This window comes from Solanum dulcamara, chromosome 4, assembly GCF_947179165.1.
Source record: "Solanum dulcamara chromosome 4, daSolDulc1.2, whole genome shotgun sequence".
NCBI classification, from domain to species: Eukaryota; Viridiplantae; Streptophyta; class Magnoliopsida; order Solanales; family Solanaceae; genus Solanum; species Solanum dulcamara.
The window spans coordinates 14,225,013-14,244,465 of NC_077240.1; the positions used below are offsets into that span (position 1 = coordinate 14,225,013).

Here is a 19,453-nt window from a genome sequence, read left to right on the forward strand (position 1 = left end):
GCCTATAGGAGAAATGAACAGGCGTGGTTCTCAGCAATGACAAATATTCAGTTTTCAGTACTTTTTTACATCAGAACTTGGAATCATTTTATGTAATTCTAGGTTCTACAAATACTGTATGTAAATAAGAGAGAGAGAGAGAGAGAAGAGTTATACACAGAAAACAGAAACAACATATCTCATTCCTGAATAGATACAAAAGAGTAATACATGGTCGATGAAGAAGTCAGCACAGGCAATTTGATTAAATGGGTCAATAAACTCAATTAAGCACTTGCCAGAACTCCATCCAACTCGAACCCAAAAATCTCAGAATTCTTCTCAGATCATTTCAGATTGAATTTAGAGCAGAATATATTGCATACAACTCTGCAAGTCCTAGATCGGATGCAGATATACTTTGTTGGAGCAGTCGAAGATTACTTTGGTAACGTATACAAGTCAGTGAAACCAATAATCACTAGCAACTGAGAAATAACAAGAAAAAGATTAAATTCTATATTGCACTATGCTCCTAAAAGGGCAAAAAAATATTCTGACCAAACTGTGAAGCTTATACAGAAAAGACAACTCCTTAGCGTCAAAAAGTATGTCAAGAAGTAAACCTGCATGCCAATAAATAAAAAAAACATGTATAAGCAGAAACCATGCATTGTCGCTACATGGACTAAATTAATATCAGATGCGATTAAAGAGTCGAAAATATAGCGCCATAACAGTATGCAGTTTCGATCAGTTCTAGAAGTCTTTCTATAGAAGGATATGGCATTGCAACCATTTGCTACATGAGGCTACAACTTAGCTTATTCGCTTACTGATGTCACTCACTGAATCTTTTAGAATTCTACTGCATCTCAAAGGTAAATTATTCCATTAATGTTATCTCAACGGTTGATTGGTCCAGAAGAAGCTAGATGTTTCTCTACTTCCCCAAAAAGTAAAAGGACAACTAAGCAAAGGATGATCTTTTTACCCAATTGGCAGCAGAGAATGGCTTTGGTGAGGAGAGTAATATCTCTTGAAGAGAACTAACCTTCAAGTTAAACTGAGGCATAGTCTGAAAGCCAACTAATATCAAAGCCATGAGAATTGGAACAGCAATAAATTCCAGCAGTCATGATATACGACCAACAGATATGTATATTCAGCTTCAATAGACCATCCTGCTAGGATTATCTGGTAAAAGACAAAAAGTGCCTCAAGTAGCAGTCGCTATGCCATGTTTATGTGGATCAAAGCTGGTAGAGCTGGGAACCTCAGTCTCCCTTATAACCCTGCTATATACAGCTTTGAAGGGCTGAGAAGAATATGGTCTCTTGAGCAAACTTATAGGCATTCTCAGAGTTTGTTTGCGGTTCCTCCGGCCCCGTACCAAAATGTTGAAGGTCTTCTCATTATCCGCCACCGTAAGATTTCTTTGCACATAATTATCACTGCAACTTCCGGCCTTCTCATTTGATCCACTGCCCTCTTTTGATTGATCACTGGACAAGGTAACAAAACGTGAATCTGGAGAGTTGCTTGCTCTCTCCTTTTCTGATCCAACCGCAGTTAAGCTCTCCACCGTTTCTGATGCTGGAAGATTTACATCTTCCTTGACTTCATCCCCGGTGTTGAGATCTACTGGTAAGCTTGTTGTCAAACTAATGCTTTCAGGATTATCAGATAGCTCCTTAGCAGCGGAAATTGAGTCAGTTATAGGCTCAATCACAGGTGGTGAGATAGAAAACTCGACTGGGTGGCAGCCAGGCCAAACTGTGGCAGGAACATACTCTGATGCATTAGAAGCTATATTGCATTGCCAAGCATAATGATTCGGATGGAAAGTGCTATTCATGGGGAATGTACTTGGAGGTAACGTCTGGGGTTGAGAATACGGAGGGTAGATAAAGCGCAATGGGTGCATAATGTTTGGGGTGTGTGGAGGTGAAGGGTAGAGGTGATGAGGGGAGGAGCACATTGGATTGGGCAAGATGGTCGGTGGTCCTTGATGAAGTGACATGTTCACTGACCAAGGGCCAACAGGTGGTCGTGTTCCAGGAGAAGGGAGATTAATGTTCATAGGTAATGGTGCTACACGGGGAACGGCTGGGGAAGGGCTGAATGGTGCTGCTGATGCGGATAGCTTTCTGGACAATTCTCGACTTGCATCACTTGTATGAGATGAAGCAGATTTTACCTTCAGATGATCTATATCTTGCAAGGTTATATTCGAGATACAGCCAGGATTTAAATTGCTTGATGAGTCCTTTTCACAAGGATCCACTTTGGGAGAATTGTCAGAAGTAGGGACATTATGAGTCTCGACACTAACCTGTTCCATTGGACTAACATCAACATGTTCGGTTTGAATAGATGCATTTGCAGATATCACATCTGAAATTTCACCACCTTTGAGATCACTCATTTGAATTTCTTCTTTTTTGTCAGTAGCTGCTGTTTCTCTTTTTACATGATCAGCAGAATCCGTAACAAGATCCTGAATATTCTCTTTCTCCATGGATTCTGCATCTCTACTCATTGTTTTGGAATTTTCTTCTGCTCCATTGCTCTCCTCTCCAAGTTTCATAGCATCTTGATTATCAGGAATTTCATCTTCAGAAACTCTCTCCTGCAACATAGAGATGGTACCAGGCGGGGCAAGTGCTACTTCCTTATAGGAAGGAGATTTTCCAAGGCTTACTATCGAACTTCTCTTTGATAGTGATCCAACCTCTTTTGTTGCAGAAACTTGAACCTGCTCTGATGAAGTATTTAACAAATCTCCTCCAGTTGTGGAGATCTCAGGAACAGCATATCTGACAGAAGATGAGACGGACTTTACACGGTAGGCCACAGCTTTTATGACTCTTCGACCAAGTTTGGCACCAGGAGTTTGACTTTTTGCTATGTAATAATCTGCATAACTTCCTGGTGATGTCCGTTTCTTTAAGACATAATATTTACTAGCTTGATAGTTATTCTTCAGTTTAGCATGATCAACATCATAAACTGGGTCCTTTTTCTGGTAACCAATGACCTTGCTGATGGTTTGACGCCTCTGCCTTCGTCTTCGTCCATAGAAACCACCTGATCTTGGTCTCTGCACTGGCTGCCAGCCATCTTCTGCTTCAGCAGAAGGTTCAGATAAGACATCACGGACCATAGACTTCTCAATTGAAGTTTCCTTCAGCAAAGGTCCAGATTGGATGGGTTTGTTCTCAGCAATTCCTCCATCTCCATTGTGATGGGATTCAGTTACTTTGTCAACGGATTCCATATTCATCTTGGGCTCAGTGTGATCTTCGACAATTTGTTTAACCTCATCTGACTCTTCTTTTAGGCCATCTTTAGGAGTGTCAGAGTTTGGTATGGCAACATTGCTTTGATCAGATTTTCCCTTCACTTGAGAAATAAGAGCCTGAAAAAAACAAATATGGCAAAAAAGGAAAAGGATAAGAAAAGGGGAGCATGTCCACTTTTACAATATATGGAGCATTATTTGCACATTCCATGTGGAAGCATGATAGGCAGTTTATCAGGCATATGCAATGTGAACTTCCAGTTTTAAGCTACAATGTGCACTTATAGGAAGAACATTAAAGAAAACAGACCATAAGAGTGCCTGAAACATGTCAAAGCTTCTAAACATTACCAGTTTTCTTTTAAACTAGTTCACTCATTCCCTCTCCACTTCCAGACAGGTATTACAGATGGTAGACCTTCCAGAAAGAACATGATTGTTTCTGCTTATTTTATAACAAGTTTGCATAACTTCATCCATGCTTATTTCCATGTACCTATTCATGCTGATACGTATTGGAAAATCATAAGCAAGAAACAAAGATATTGCATTCCAATCACCACGTACCTTTGAGACAAAACCTTTTCTTTTTGATCCATCTCTCCCTTTGGCATCGGGACTTGGATTGATGTAGTCGAGCAAATCTGACACACTGCGCAATAGAGTATGTCACCACAAGATTTAAACTGAAATATTTTACTTACTGTTATCTAGAGTATGGCTATCTGCTTGTACATTTTTGTGAAATCCTATGTGCATAAAAATTATGCAATTACAAGTCAAGAACAAAAAACTTTTACATTGGCAGCCATTGAACATTGTCCTTTCCAGACAAATTCATATTCCTAAAACTGAGGATCTTAAAGCGAAAAAAGAAAAACACCAAATGGAGTGTCATAACAAAATATAAATAGATGGATTGAAGGCAGTGGGGTTCAATAAAATAATCAGGATGCCTTTGAGCATAAATCGAAGAGACTGAACATGAAGGCATAGTGAATTATGCTGTAATTTCAAAGCAAAAGGTCTAAGACAGTGGACAAAAGAAATAGGGACGATTTCAAATATATACAATAAACTAATAAGTTTACATCAAATATAACTATATTTTATTTACATAAAAATAGCCAAAATCATAGGAAATATACAGTGACTATACACTGACTATACAATATAAATTACTTATACATGAGTTATACACTGAATATACATTATGATACACTCAGAAACTGAATATAGCTTGACTATACATGAAATATACACTGACTATACATGCCTATTCAGCGAATGGCCAATTTTTTGGTAATTACTTTGGCCGAATGGCCACCGGGTGTAATTTACCCAAAGAAATATCAGACATATGCTGTGGCAGATTATGATGATTCAAGTCCTTTAGTTATTACATTATCTTGCAGTATAATAAGAGCTAGAACAGAAATTAAGGTCGTCTGTTTTACACTTTTACTCATTAAGGGGCTGAGGGAGCTTCTAGATTGAGAGTAGGGTCTTGGAATATTGGGACTTTATCGGGAAAGTCCATAGAGTTAGTTAAGATTCTTAAGAAGAGGAAGATTAATATAGCTTGCGTCCAAGAGACTAAATGGGTAGGACCTAAAGCTAAGGAGGTGGACGGTTACAAACTTTGGTTCTCGGGCAAGTCGAGGTATAGGAATGGAGTAGGGATCTTAGTAGATAGCGAGCTTAGAGATCAGGTGGTAGAGGTTAGGAGGATCAATGATAGGATGATGACGATTAAGTTATTCGTTGGAGGGCTTACCTTGAACATTATTAGTGCCTACGCACCACAAGTGGGGTTGGACGAAGAGATAAAAAGGCGTTTTTGGGAGGACTTGGACAAAGTGGTGGTCAGTATATTGCCTACTGAGAAGCTATTCATAGGAGGAGATTTCAATGGGCACATTGGGTCTATTTCGACGGGGCTATGACGAGGTGCATGGAGGATTTGGCTTCGGGTGCAGGAATGGTGGAGGAGCCTCACTCCTGGATTTCGCAAAAGCTTTTGGATTAATGGTGGCCAACTCGAGTTTCCCAAAGAAGGAGGAGCACCGTAACTCGAGGGCGGCGACGCAAATAGACTTTTTGCTCCTTAGAAAAGATGATAAAAGCCTCTGTAAGGACTGCAAGGTCATACCAAGTGAGAATCTTACGACCCAACATAAGCTATTGGTCATGGACTTGGAGATAAGAAGGAAGTAGAAGAAGAGGGTCGTGGATGACCGATCGAGGATTAGGTGGGGTCGTTTGACTCCGTCTAGTGCCCTAGAGATGGGGGAGAAGCTGATGGCTATGGGGGCGTGGGATAGTAGGGGGATGCGAGCAGTATTTGGGATAGGACGGCCAGCTGCATTAGGGAAACAGCTAGAGAGGTACTGGGGGTCTCACGAGGCCGTCATGGTGGGCACCGAGGGGATTGGTGGTGGAATGGAGAAGTCCAGGGAAAGGTAGAAGCAAAGAAGCAGGCATATAGAAAGTTGGTAGATAGCAAAGATGATGAAGAGAAGCGAACGAACAGGGAAGAGTATAAGATGGCGAATAAGGAGGCGAAGATGGCAGTTTCGACGGCTAAAACGGCAGCCTTTGAACGCCTTTATGCAGAACTAGAGGACAGAGGTGGGGATAAGAAACTATTTAAGCTCACCAAGGCGAGAGAGAGGAAGGCACGCGACTTGGATCAAGTGAAGTATATCAAGGACGAGGATGGTCAAGTGCTGGTATAGGAATCCCGCATTAGACAGAGGTGCCAGTCATACTTTCACGAACTCTTGAACAAAGGAGGAGACAGAGACTTTGGTATAGGAATCCCGCATTAGACAGAGGTGACAGTCATACTTTCACGAACTCTTGAACGAAGGAGGGGACAGAGACTTTGTGTTGGGAGACTTGGAGCACTTGGATAGGCGTCACGACTTTGGGTATTGTAGGAGAATAAAGGTTGAGGAGGTTAAGGGAGTTGTTCGTAGAATGTGCAGGGGAAGAACGATCGGACCTGACGAGATCCCAGGGGGAATTTTGGAAGAATGCAGGTAGGGGAGGATCGGAGTGGCTGACTGCGTTGTTTAATGTCATTTTCAAGACATCGAAGATGCCGAAAGAATGGAGGTGGAGTACAATGATTCCCGTGTACAAGAACAAGGGAGACACTCAAAGCTGCAACAACTATAGGGGTATCAAGCTGCTAAGTCACACTATGAAAGTGTGGGAAAGGGTGATGAAAATGAGGATGAGGAGAAGTGTGTCTATTTCAGAGAACCAGTTTGGATTCATGCTGGGACGCTCGACTACAGAAGCCATTCATATTTTAAGGAGATTGGTGGAGCAGTATAGGGAGCGGAAGAGGGACTTACACATGATATTCATTGACCTAGAAAAGGCCTCTGACAAAGTGTCAAGAGAGGTCCTATGGAGATGCTTGGAGGTGAAAGGTATACCAGTGGCGTACATTAGAGCGATTAAAGACATGTATGATGGAGCTAAGACCAGGGTAAGGACGGTAGGAGGAGACTCAGAGCACTTTTCTGTTACAATGGGGTTGCACCAGGGATCAGCTCTTAGCCCGTTTCTATTCGCCCTGGTGATGGATCAATTGACGAGACAAATACAAGGTGAGGTGCCTTGGTGTATGTTGTTTGCGGATGACATAGTCCTGATTGACGAGACTCGCAACGGAGTTAACGACAAGCTGGAGGGCTGGAGACAGACGTTGGAGTCTAAAGGATTTAAATTGAGTAAGACCAAGATAGAATACTTGGAGTGCAGGTTCAGTGGCCTGTCGCGTGAGGCCGACGGGAAAATGAGGCTTGGTACACAGGCCATTCAAAAAAAAAAAAGCTTCAAGTATCTTGGGTCTATTATACAGAAGATGGGGATATCGACGACGATGTTTCACACCGTATTGGTGCAGGGTGGATGAAATAGAGGCTAGCCTTCGGAGTGCTGTGTGACAAGAAAGTGCCACCAAAACTCAAAGGCAAGTTCTACAAAGTGGTGGTTAGACCGACTCTATTGTACGGGGCGGAGTGTTGGCCAATCAAGAAACTTCATGTTCAGAAGATGAAAGTCACAGAAATGCGAATGCTACGGTGGATGTGTGGGCACACTAGGATGGATAGAATTAGGAATGAAGATATCCGAGACAAGGTGGGAGTGGCATCGATGGAGGACAAGATGCGGGAAGCGAGACTGGGATGGTTTGGGCATGTGAAGAGGAGAGACACAGATGCCCCAGTGCTGAGGTCCGAGAGGTTGGCTATGGACGGTTTCAGGAGGGGCAAAGAGAGGTCAAAGAAGTATTGGGAAGAGGTGATTAGACAAGATATGGCACAGTGGCAGCTCACCGAGGACATGACCTTAGATAGGAGGTTGTGGAGGACTCGGACTAAGAGCCCGTTTGGATTGGCTTTAAGTTGGTCAAAACCAACTTAAAGCCCCTTTTCAGCTTTTGGACGTGTTTGTCTAATGCTAACTTTAAGCCAGAAAGTTCTTAAAGTCAGTCAAAAATGAAAAGTTAGGATTCCTAACTTTTTTTTTCTAAGTGCTTAAAGTCATTTTTTTACCATGGAAATTACTTTTATATCCCTTATATTTTAACTAAATTCCCAAACTACCATTTTTATTCTTTTAACCCTAAAATTCACATAATTTTCCTCATTTAAGCACTTTTATCCAAACACTCAACTGCTTATTTATAAAAATAACTTTCAGCACTTTAAAGTTCTAAAAGCACTTCATACATAAAAGTTACTTTTTTTAAGCAATCCAAACGGGCTCTAAGATAGTAGGCTGGGTGGCTTACCTTTTCTCTATAGTAGTCGTAGTTTTGCTCATTTGTCTATTAACGTTTGATTTCTGCATTTGATTACTACTTACATTTGTTGGTCCGGTTTACTTTGGGTATCCTATTTATCTATAGTAGTTAATGCTCCTTTCTTTCCGGTCTTTCCTACCCTGACTTTCTCGCTCCCATTATTCATATTTTTATATTGTTTTCGATATGCTTGGCTCTACTGACCTATGTCTTGTTTTTCTTGTTTTTCTTCTCTTGTTCTTCTCTCTTAAGCCGAAGGTCTTTCGAAAACAGTCGCCCTACCTTTCAAGGTGGGGGTTAGGCCTGCGTACACTCTACCCTCCCCAGACCCCACATGGTGGGATTATACTGGGCTTGTTGTTGTTGTTGAACTCATTAAGTCTACCAAAAAGATTTAGTTTAAGCAATACATGCAAATATACCTCAAATGACCCTTGCTAGCTATTGATGCATCAGGCTTCTTAGTTCCATTTCGAGCAGCTTCTTGCTGTTCAAAAGCCTTCGACTCAAAATATTCAAGCCATGCAGCAGCATCCTTCAGCAAAGATCAGAAAATTTTTAAAATTATGAAAATAAATGGCTGAAGTTGGAACAAAATAGCCATAAAAAATTTTTAAGAAACCTATATTGTATTTCAATTTTCAATAGTGTCATCAGCTACTAATCCATCACCTAGATGTCACCAAAATAGAGATGATATGACATTTAAAGACAACCTAATTAGTTAGAAACATCTGGAGTTGGACTCCTAGTAGTTTACCCATAAGAACCTGTCTGTGTAAGCACCAATTGCTATTATTTGAGGTATTATAACTTCAACAGGAAAAGAGAAATTAAAGTGCCAGCGAATGCAATTTGTTCATCCATCTTTTCTCAAGAGCAAAAGAGTGGGCCTACTGATTGTGTACATGTGCGTAAGACAGAAGTTAACCTGTGTGCGAAGATCATCTGGACCAAGCTTTGCTCGAAGTATCTGCAAGGTTGTTTGCTCATGCTGAACACTCAAAGGATAAGCTTCCATCAAAGAGAGTGCAATTGCTATAGCATGGTAACTTGCAGCTGTCTGGAAATTACAGAGACACAAAGGTAACTAGATAAGAGAGAGGTAGACAAGAATCTGTACAGATAATTAACCAGGTTCATCAGAAATGAAGGGCATCTAATTATGCTGCAACAAACTAAGACAAACTCGTTTCCAAGAACTACAATATAGTGACGGAGTTTGTTTAACAACTGGAAGGTTTCATTGTTCCACATGTTCAACCAAGTTCAAAATACAGCACTATGCAAGGTTCACCAAAGAAGACTAGTTTTATTAGCTGAACTACCAGAAACAAAAACAAGCACACCATGCTCTGAGTTTCTGATAGAGATTACGGAGTTTCAAATATCCCAGTCTAAGGCTATTAATATACTGAAGATTGTCAATCAAGTCCTTTATTGCAATAAAATGATTTGCATGTATGGGTGGAGAAGCAATTTGGACCTATCTTCAGCTCGATAACAATTACCATGAAGATTGGAACGCTTCATGATTAACCCTTATTTCCTTTTCACACTTTGGGGCCCCAATGTGCTAACAATGAATTCTCACTTTGAAGCCTAATTCAAAAGAACCCTTAAGTACGGTCATTTGTTTAAGATCACATTGAAGTTAATCGATTCAAATGAAAATATGAGAAGACAAAAAAGTAAATGGAATACTAAATGGACTTTTAGGTCTGCAACTCAATAGTTAGCATGTCTTGCTTATCGTAAGAGTATCTGAGGTCAATGACAGATGACAGGTATCAAATCACAAAGAAAAGAAAAGGATACCATCCATCTGCACTGATTCGTATTTGTGAACACCTTAGCTCGAAAGGCAGGCAATAGCCATCAGAAACAATAACTTGAATGGCATTACTTCTTTTCCTATAGTCAAATACACATAATGCATACATAGCAGTTGATGGAAAAGCAATAACACATACTCAAGTACACTCTTTGACGTGAAAACTACCCTGAATCCAGCCCCTTTTTGTCAATCAGGTGAATACTCATCTCATAAACTAGGAAATAAGATGCCACATTTTTTTCTGAATAAAGACACTTTAGTTTGACAAGCCTAGAGAACTAGAGGGAGCTGTGAATGCTAAAATTAAAACAAAATACTTATACGCTCCAGTGGAAGAAGAAAGGAACCTGAATATGGTCCGGACCGAGTAACTTTTGGTTACACTTCAAAGCTTTATGGAGATATCTGAGGGCAACATGCACATTACCGAGCCCTTCCTCCATCATAGCCACATTTATGTACGTCGCCGCAGTGTTTGGATGGGAGGGGCCACATGTGAGATGCAACAAATAAAGAGCTCGTTTTACATACCTGTAAAATGGGAATTGGAAATTGCCATAGAGTGTGAATTACAACAGCGAAAAAGTGAAATAAGATCAAAACAACTATTAAAGCATTACGGTTTAATGTTAAAAGTAGGGAGCAGATACAGTGGTACAATCTTTCACTATCGGGAGTGCAAAAGTTTTCACCGTGTTGATTTGGTGTTTTTCCTTGTTTTGATAAGGACCATGTTGATTTAGTTCTAGTGAGCCTATAAGCTGTGTACATAATCTAACCCCGAATAAAAACTTTATTATTTGAACTGACACTCAAGATCATATTCCACGACCAAAGTACCACTGCTACATAAACTTCAGGCCTAGCACAACTATTGGTAAACCTCTTTCCCACTAACATTATGTAACATTTCCTCATGAATCAAGCTAGCAACTAGGCTGTATCTCTGTGCTAGACTAACATAACAGTTGTCCAAATCGTTGCTCAGTTGCTCTAATAGGGAAATAAAAATTCTAACAGCAACGACTACTAAGTTCCTAACAAGTTGCAGTCAGGCCAGTCGGCTACCACTGGTATAGTTATTGTTGGTATTCAAATAAGTTTAGGTCATTTTTATGTCAATCAGATAATTACTTCATCGCATTAAAGAAGACTGCGTTTGACCTGTGCAGTTATTAGGAGTATGCTAATGAATGATATTGAGCTTGGATAAAATTTTAAAATAATGGTTCAAAGATGCAAAAATTGGAGCATTCAGTTGGCAACAAGTCACGTCAAGTTTTGACTGATATAAAGTACAGTTGTATTCTTTTATACTAGCTTGAATTGTTGAAAGAGAGTACCTTGCCATCTTAGCAAAGATGACAAGTTTATTGAGACAGACCAAGGAAATCTAACTGAAAAAAACATACTTGAGAGCCAATTCTGTGTGTTGAAGTCGGTAATAGAAAACTGCAAGATCACCATAACTTTTCATGGTGTCGGGGTGATCGAGGCCCAACTCTCTTTCATTTATGTCCAAGGCCTTTTGCTGATAGATTGTGGCCTGTCATGGATACCACCATCATCAACACATTTAAGAGTTGAATATGGATAGAATTCAAGAGTAGTTAAAGCAGGCAGAAAGAGGAACAATGTAGGACCAAGGAGGTCTATGTTGACGAGCTTCTGAAGATACCTGATTAAAATCACCGGTGTGATACAGAACAACAGCAAGAAGGCTATAAGCTCCAGCTGTCATTCGATGGTATGGACCGCATACTGCGACCAGCTTGGCAAGAGCCTGAAAGCGCCACAAAAATGCAGCAGTTGTCACATGGTATGCAATAATATATATCATTCCTCACCAAGGCTTTAGCTTATTTTCTTATTCTAATTCCAATATTTTCAAGGTATATCCAAGACCAACAAAAGGAAGAAATCTAAGAATCCAAGGAGTTGTGAAGCCCACCAAAATAACTTGGTTTCTCTACAGTAGAAAGTTTCAATCGGAAGAATGGAGAATGTAATGTACAACTTTTTTTCTATCGAGGAAATCAATACCTTAGTCCCATAGCTGACAGCATCTTCAAGTTTTCCCTTATCCAGAGCTGTTTTAGATGATTCCAAAAGCTGTCTGCCGTCTGCAGAAGAGCAAGCAGCTTGCTGCAGAAAAGGAGACACAAAGATACAAGGGGAGTAGAAAAAAATTATAAGTACAAACAAAAGAGAACTCAGCATAATATCTCCTAGTATGAACACGTTGACTGGGTCGCTCACCTTATGCACTGGTACTAGGCTGACAATGTCTACTTTCTGAAAAGGACTTGGGGAATTCATGTCATAATCTCTTGGAACCAGTTCAATTCCCACCTAGACAGAAAAAGTACTCATAAGTGTTCTTGCGTATAGAACAAAAACTGTAATAACATTCATTTCCATCACCAAAGTAGTTAAGTTTATCTGCACAAAAGCTATATCAGGCCCAAGTTAAATATTTAACAAATTGACACACCAAAAAGCCACACTAAATGAAACGCACAAAAAACTCATATGCCTTCCTTACAATTGGCTAGTCAGATAACTATGTCTTAGCTAACATTTTTATTCAATGTCTTTTATTTTTTTATGATTTTTTCTTTTCCATTTCAAAGACGGCGAAGATCTACGTGTTCAATACATTCTCAAAAGAAAGGTCAGAAATAGCCAAGTGTGAAGCCTACCAAATCCATCAAATGCAACCACCCAAAGACAAATGTTTGAGGTATAAGGTATCCTGAATGATAACTGTTCAAATTTTCATCATTTAATTACAAACAACATTTAATGAAAAATATATATTTTTAAATTGTGGAAAAGGATTAACCAAGGAACAAACAGGAACTACACATGCAATGCTCCCACACCGAGGTCATTCTTAATTGTTCAGAACAAGAGTTTCAAGTACCTTATGGCATAAACCACGGAGGATTGCAAATTTCCTCACATCTTTGTAGTTTAGGCTGCCAACATCCCATTTATATCTCTTCTTCAAAAATAATTCCAGCCATCTCCAGATCAAAGAATCAACACCATACTCATTTGAATCATTGTTTTCAGGTACCCCAAGCATCATATTCAAGGCAACAGCAATTACCGCAGCCATATCCTCAATGTCAACAACCGATGCAATAGCTGCTTGCAGAATATGTTTAAAAGCTCGAACTATCATCTCGTGTATACAAAGAGATTGCACATGTGATAACTTCTCAGAAAGTTTAACCTGCCCAAGAAAAAAAAAGAGCAAGGATCAATTCAGGGCGCAGCTTAATGAGATAAAAATCGGCCAACTATGGTTTTACAGTTGCACATAGAATTTATCATGACCTAAAACTAGATCAATGTAGAGGCAATAGGAAAGAGATAAAGAATGAGAAATTCAACTTTCAGATAATTTTCAAACCTTTTGACAGTTCTAACAAAATTCAACATCTATATTTGATAATCTCGGTGCAATTAATATACTAAAGTAAAAATATTATGACCTGAATAGAAGATACTAGACAAGAAGACACATTTGAAGTTTAAGTGGACAAATATATGTGTCAAACACACACACACATACATAAAGAGAAAATAACTAAGGGTAGAAAAATGATCAATGAGACTTACTACTTGTCCAAGAGAACGCATACGTAGACCTCGGGTATGCATGAAATCAGTTAAGGTTCGACCATCTACTGGTGAGAGTTCCAAAGAGCCAAAATCAGCCACCTGCAATACATTGTGAAATGAAACATGGCTAAGATACCCCTTGTCACAAATTGATGTATCTATCATACAATTTTCTATGTAGGCTTATATATACATAATACTATTTTAAGTCTTACCAGCTTTGGCAGGGCAACTTCATTGTAATACTTCTGTGACAGATCAATCAGCTCTTCTAAAGACTATCAACAGCAGGAAGTGGTTAGAAGATGGAAAACATTTAAGGCCTTCTCATAATCTATCACTAAATACTTAAAAGATTTCTACCTTAAGGTGAAGCCCAGTCTCTGACTCTTTCAACCTTGTAAAACCAGCATCAGACAACAATGCCTTGAGGACGGCCTGATTTTGATCTGTATCAGTCTCAAACCGAGACTCCCCAGACTGCTGGGCAGCTTTTTCTGATCCCCCTCCAACACCATCTGCAACAGATTTGAAGCTTTCAGATTGGGATTCCATGTTAGTTCCATCTGTGCTCTTCTTTTTGTTCTTAAGGGACTTAAGAGGTATTCCAAGTCCCTCAACCTTCATCTCATTTTTTGTCTTCTCAGCGGGGGGTTTCTTGTCCTTTTCTGATTTCTTCTGATCTTGTAAGTGCTGTATCCAGCATGCACCAAGTTCCCATCTGATGAAAGAGTCACCTTCTAGTTTCTCTTCTTCAAGTTTGGTAAGACTCTCTTCTAGTATTCTCCTCACAAATGTCTGAGAGCAATTTGTCTCTTCATTTTCTGAAGGTTTTGAATGCATTACCTTGTTGTCCACTTTTATGTGAAGGAGCAACCGTAAACTGCAAGATAACATGTTAAAGTAAGAAAAATAGACAATTAAGTCTTGAGAAGACGAATGCACCATCCACTAGCAAATTGGTATTGAAATACAGGACTAGTGAAATGGTGAATGACACCAAAACGACTAACTATTAACAGGAGGTTATTAAATTCGGTAAGAAATGGACATTGGCCTAACTCAACCCCAAAAGCTGGCTCATGAGTGGAGGATTGCCCAATTCCTTATGAAGAGACCATCAATCCATTCCCCAACCAAAATAGGATTCTAACCCACTCTAACACCCCTGCACGCTCTGACCACCAACTAAAGCGTGGACTGGGGGCCCAAACAGCGTCAGACCCGGCTCTAATACCATGTAAGAAATATTTGGTCATTGGGCCTACTCAACCCAAAAACTAGCTCAAGAGGGAAGGAATGTGCAAGTCCATATAAGAAGACCACTAGTCCATTCCCTCATCAATGTGGATAACCCACTATAACAAGTTTGAACACAAGAAGACAGCAGAGCAACCTAATAGTAGTACACTGGGAGATGTACCACACAATTATCCATATTTTTACATGTCATGGATGATTGTTGTGGAAGGTCGAGAATTGTGCTAAAGCTATTACATTTTATCAAGTTACCCCAATTGACGCCTAACCTTTCTCTTTAATTCCTTTTTTGTTTTTACCTTCAGAAGACATTACAATTATAATCTACATTGAAAGTTGTGGACAATGAGGTCTTGGAGGGATCCTAGACCAAGAAGTATTTCAAAGCACTATATTATCAGAGCAACTAAAGAAGCTATCAGAATGCAGTTATTTTAGTGCATGTTATTTTGGAAAAAGCTCATACTTAAAGTCTTCTCCTCCAGGATAATTTCTTCCTCCTACAAACTTCTGTTTCTGAATGCTGAACCAGAATCAGAATGAGAATCCCAATTTATCAAACTAAAGAAGAAAAAATTCAGGAGCTCAACATAACTTTAGCTTCACCTTTTAACAGTCAAAAAAGAACAAAATTTTTTATTGTTTGCATCGTGAAACCACAATAGAAAGAGATCAATAAACTACTACTATCATTTACTGGCTAATTATAAGAAAATTCAAGTAATACCTGTTGATATTGAGGGCATTTGCACCACCATCAGGCTGATCAGGAAGTTCCACGCTTTGCAGTGGGCTGTCCAATTTGTCATTTTCTTTTCCTTGAACTTTTACAGTTGCAATATAACCACAATGCCTTACATTCAAAACACCTAGAGTAGCAATATCCTGAATTGAAAATGCAGTAAGTTTTTTTCCAATCAGATGCACTATATTAGAAGTAAAACAATAAAATTAGGACCCACATAATTTTTCTTAGTATTTTCTTACATGGGCAGCAGTATTTTCATCAGCAGTTATCCCCTTCAGTAAATTTTTTTCCATCAGATTCTTCATAATTATTCCAGTTGCTTGAAATCCATCAATTTTGGTATCTACTTTGCAGCTAGCATTTGAAGCATCTTTGGTAACAAATATGCTTAAGTCCCCTACTGTCTCATTAAAAATGATTTCTTCATTTGAATCACAATGAGCTGGTTTAACTTTCTGCATGACATACTTAACAGCTGAAATGGCTCGTAAAATGGCGACATCAACAAATAAACTATGAAGAAGAAAAGCCTTCCTGTCTCTGATCTGCCTCTCCTCTGTTGTCTTACAAGGCATGGATGCAACATTCAAAAATTCATTGGCATAAGGTAACAAATCAAATTTTCCATCTCGGCCAAGACCACCTCCATTTGCTCCCCAGTTTTCATCCTCTACAGGTAGAGGTGGAAAGACAGCTGGCAACTGTGCTGCCACAGGTGGTATAAGCCATGTGTTGGCTCTGAATCCATAGGGAAGATTCCCAAACTGTATTAAGAAGAAAAACAGTTTACACCCTTGGGTTAGAGAATCTTAAACAACGAAGAAAGCATTCACCGTGTGTAATCTGTTTTAGAAACCTTAAGGTGATGAAATTAAAAACTTGTCAAGGGAAATCATCAACTGCACCTTATTACGCTCTAAGAATGCGTTCATCAGATCATCGTAAGCCTGAAAAGCGAGATGAGACATGTCAACTTCAACAACTACATATCTTACAATTAAATAAGACAAGAAACTCGCATGACTGAATTTAAAGAAAAAGAATCTGCCCAAGCGCACATTGTCAAATGCTCTACTGAGTTGTCTCAACAAATCAACAAGATTGTGACAAAGAATCCCCTGCTTTCCAAAGTTATAAAATCCTTTCTTGCAAGCTTCAACGATAACCAACTTTCCATTACAAAGTTTCACCTATAAACAATGACATATGTTATTTTATGATTAAACCATACCTGGAAATCAGATCATTGAACTCATTTGACTAAGGATTAATGAAGCTGGTTGCAAGTAAGCTTACTTCAAGAGAGAAAAGATAATCATCTGGCAAAACTTCATCATCTTGTTGTCTTGTTGCTCTTCTTATGACTGCAGAAATCAACGTTTGTTTTATTTTTAATTATTATAACAAGAAAGACGAGAAGAGACACAATGAGAGAGAGAGAGAGAGAGAGAGAGAGAGCAATACACTGAACAGGAGGCGTGAGATGAGAAAGAGAGAAGAACTCATAGAAGCTTCCAATCTTAGGGCAAGTATTGCTCATCTCTCCATCTACGTCCACCGACGCAGCATCTTTACCCAGCTGTTGAGCCGCCGCCGACGGCAGCGTTGGCGTTTGTGGCGGCGACGATGACTTATCATTTGCCCGAACCTTGTTGGATTTTTTGGCGCTCTTGTTATCCTGCACACCCTGCGCATTCTTGCTGGAGTCAGTTTTCAACTCTTTGCCACTAGTCCCCGACGACCCAAAACTCGTCGTACAAGCGACAATGTCCAACAGCCTTCTAACATGCGCCGTTGCGCTTTCTTCATCATATTCCTCTGTAAAAAAAAAGGGAATTAATCAAAAAGTTTGAGGGTATAATCAGGTTTTTGTAATTTCCAGACCTAACTGACCCGGGACCACTTCCTAAAATAGAAATATCCTAATACTCCTATACGACGTCGTGGTAGTTCTGTGAAAAAATTTACCTTCGGTAAGAGTCAGGAAGCAGGGCTTCAGTGCGGAAACGTCCACTGTTTCTTTTAAACGTGGACCCCTTTGCTGTTAAAAACAGTAAAATATCAGATGGTCCTCGTTAATGGAAAAAAGATAAAGAAAATATGACAGCCGTCTATATTGTCCCCTTACCTCATGAGACAGTGAAAAATTGGTGATATTACAAGTAGTTGTATTCACCGATAGTAATCGAAGAACATCGATAATTCTATCCGTAGATATTCCCTACTCATACAAAACAAAAATCGTTAAATGATTTAATAATATTAATAATCGCGTAGCAATGTTTTTTTTCTAGAAAAAGCAATATTCAATAAAATGGTTAACTATAAAATAAAAATTGACCACATTTCATATATATATATATATATATAAAAGTTAGGTCACATTCGCCAAAAAAAATTATTATTATCAAATAGTATTTGTTGCGTGTACATTTTAATAACTGATATATGACACTTGTGTCTACGATTTCTCGTGACTTTTATCTATCGAGCATATGACCTTTAGTTCTGCAACTTGTAAACTTTGTTTACTAACCATTCAATTTTGTGAACTAATCGATATCAAAATTAGAAGAAGAAAAAAAGAGAGATTTGGAGTTGTGCTTATGCAAGTAACCAGTGAAATCTCGAGAATATGGTTAACCAACTGTTTGAAAAAATTAGCTTTAGCTCCTCATTTTTCTTCTTTTGGAATATAATTAGAAAGCCAAGCTGTCAGAGCTGAATCTGCTTTCCTTGAAAAAAGCAACAAAACATCAACTAAAATCTAAACACAAAGTACTCTAATAAAATAAAGGGAAGAACTTGGTATTTCAAAGGGCTTATGTTTTAAACACAGGAAAAGGAATTAAATGCTTAAATATAGCCTCGTTATACTTTCGGCAATTATAAATATTGTAAAACCTAGTGTTACATAAGCAATATGAGTAAAAATAATTGGTCCATAAATGACAGACCTTTAAAATAACTTGAGTCTCATCCGGAAGGTTTATCGTTATATCCATTACAACGGGAAGAACTGAGCAGCACAAAGTAAACATATCATTAGAAAGCAATAAAGATTATATATACTGAATTTAATTTTAACTATTAATATATGCTAAAAATGTACGTAGTATTAGTAGAGAAAAGAATTAATAATACCCTTCTCTTCTTTCTTCTTCTTGTCCCCCTTTGTTTTGCCACGACCATTCTTGCTAGGTGCCATTTGCCAACTCAAATTTTTAAACTTTCGGATACTTTAAATGTACCTATAGATACGCCCACCGCAAAATTTCACATCAGACTATTGCAGTACCAATAGAGGCGAGAATTAACGTTTTAATTATGAATTTGACGAAATTCAATAATTTTACTCTAAAATTTTGTGTTCGTAGAACTCAATAACTTTAAAGGAATAGAATTTCGTTTCAAAATTATGGCTCCGCTACTACAACAGTTTGCTTTATTCTTGAATCAAATTAAATATATATATATATGGTCCTTTTATTTTGACTTAAATAAATAGGAAGAATGTTTAAAAGTAGAAGCAAAAACAGAGTATTATAAATTTTGCATGTAGCTGAGAACAATTTACCTGATATATAAGAAAGCTGAAGTTCGCTGCGTAAACGAGAAAGGAGTATTTAATGCTTCATTCAATAACAACTATGACAATGAAGTAGCGCACACACACCTGAGGCAATAAATGTGTCTGTATAATAGTAATAATTAAGTTATTAATATGAAGTAGTAGTGTATGATAGCAGTGGGAATTTTATAAAGAGGGGTGTAAGGTCTAAACTAAGATAAGGAACAGTTGAGTAAAGAGTTTTGAAAGGGGAAATGAATTGTGAGAGAGAAAGAAATAAAGAAGGAAGGAAGAAG

General features: G+C 38.7%; 1 protein-coding gene across 3 annotated transcripts; it reads right to left on the minus strand.

Annotated features, from left to right (window-relative positions):
* Positions 1 to 150: 150 nt before the first annotated feature.
* On the minus strand, positions 151 to 19,436 carry LOC129886455 (protein REDUCED CHLOROPLAST COVERAGE 1-like). Of its 3 annotated transcripts, none has more exons than XR_008766220.1 (25): positions 19,164 to 19,436; positions 18,731 to 18,837; positions 18,544 to 18,605; positions 17,715 to 17,807; positions 17,555 to 17,627; positions 17,051 to 17,404; positions 16,883 to 16,950; positions 16,645 to 16,776; positions 16,492 to 16,533; positions 15,826 to 16,350; positions 15,566 to 15,723; positions 13,942 to 14,461; positions 13,794 to 13,856; positions 13,576 to 13,677; positions 12,872 to 13,186; positions 12,205 to 12,297; positions 11,989 to 12,090; positions 11,624 to 11,728; positions 11,358 to 11,491; positions 10,293 to 10,476; positions 9,040 to 9,171; positions 8,531 to 8,643; positions 3,851 to 3,935; positions 1,034 to 3,400; positions 151 to 467 (listed from the first exon to the last, which is right to left on the minus strand). XR_008766220.1 is itself a non-coding variant. In XM_055961151.1 (24 exons), exons 2-24 carry the CDS (start codon positions 18,792 to 18,794, stop codon positions 1,199 to 1,201), a joined length of 5,721 nt encoding a protein of 1,906 aa, XP_055817126.1. In that variant the 5' UTR covers positions 18,795 to 18,837; positions 19,164 to 19,436; the 3' UTR covers positions 669 to 1,198. The 3 variants fall into 3 exon arrangements, 1 of the variants encoding a protein (XP_055817126.1); XR_008766219.1 differs by having other exon boundaries at positions 151 to 605; XM_055961151.1 differs by lacking the exon at positions 151 to 467 and having other exon boundaries at positions 669 to 3,400.
* Between the last annotated feature and the right edge of the window lie 17 nt (positions 19,437 to 19,453).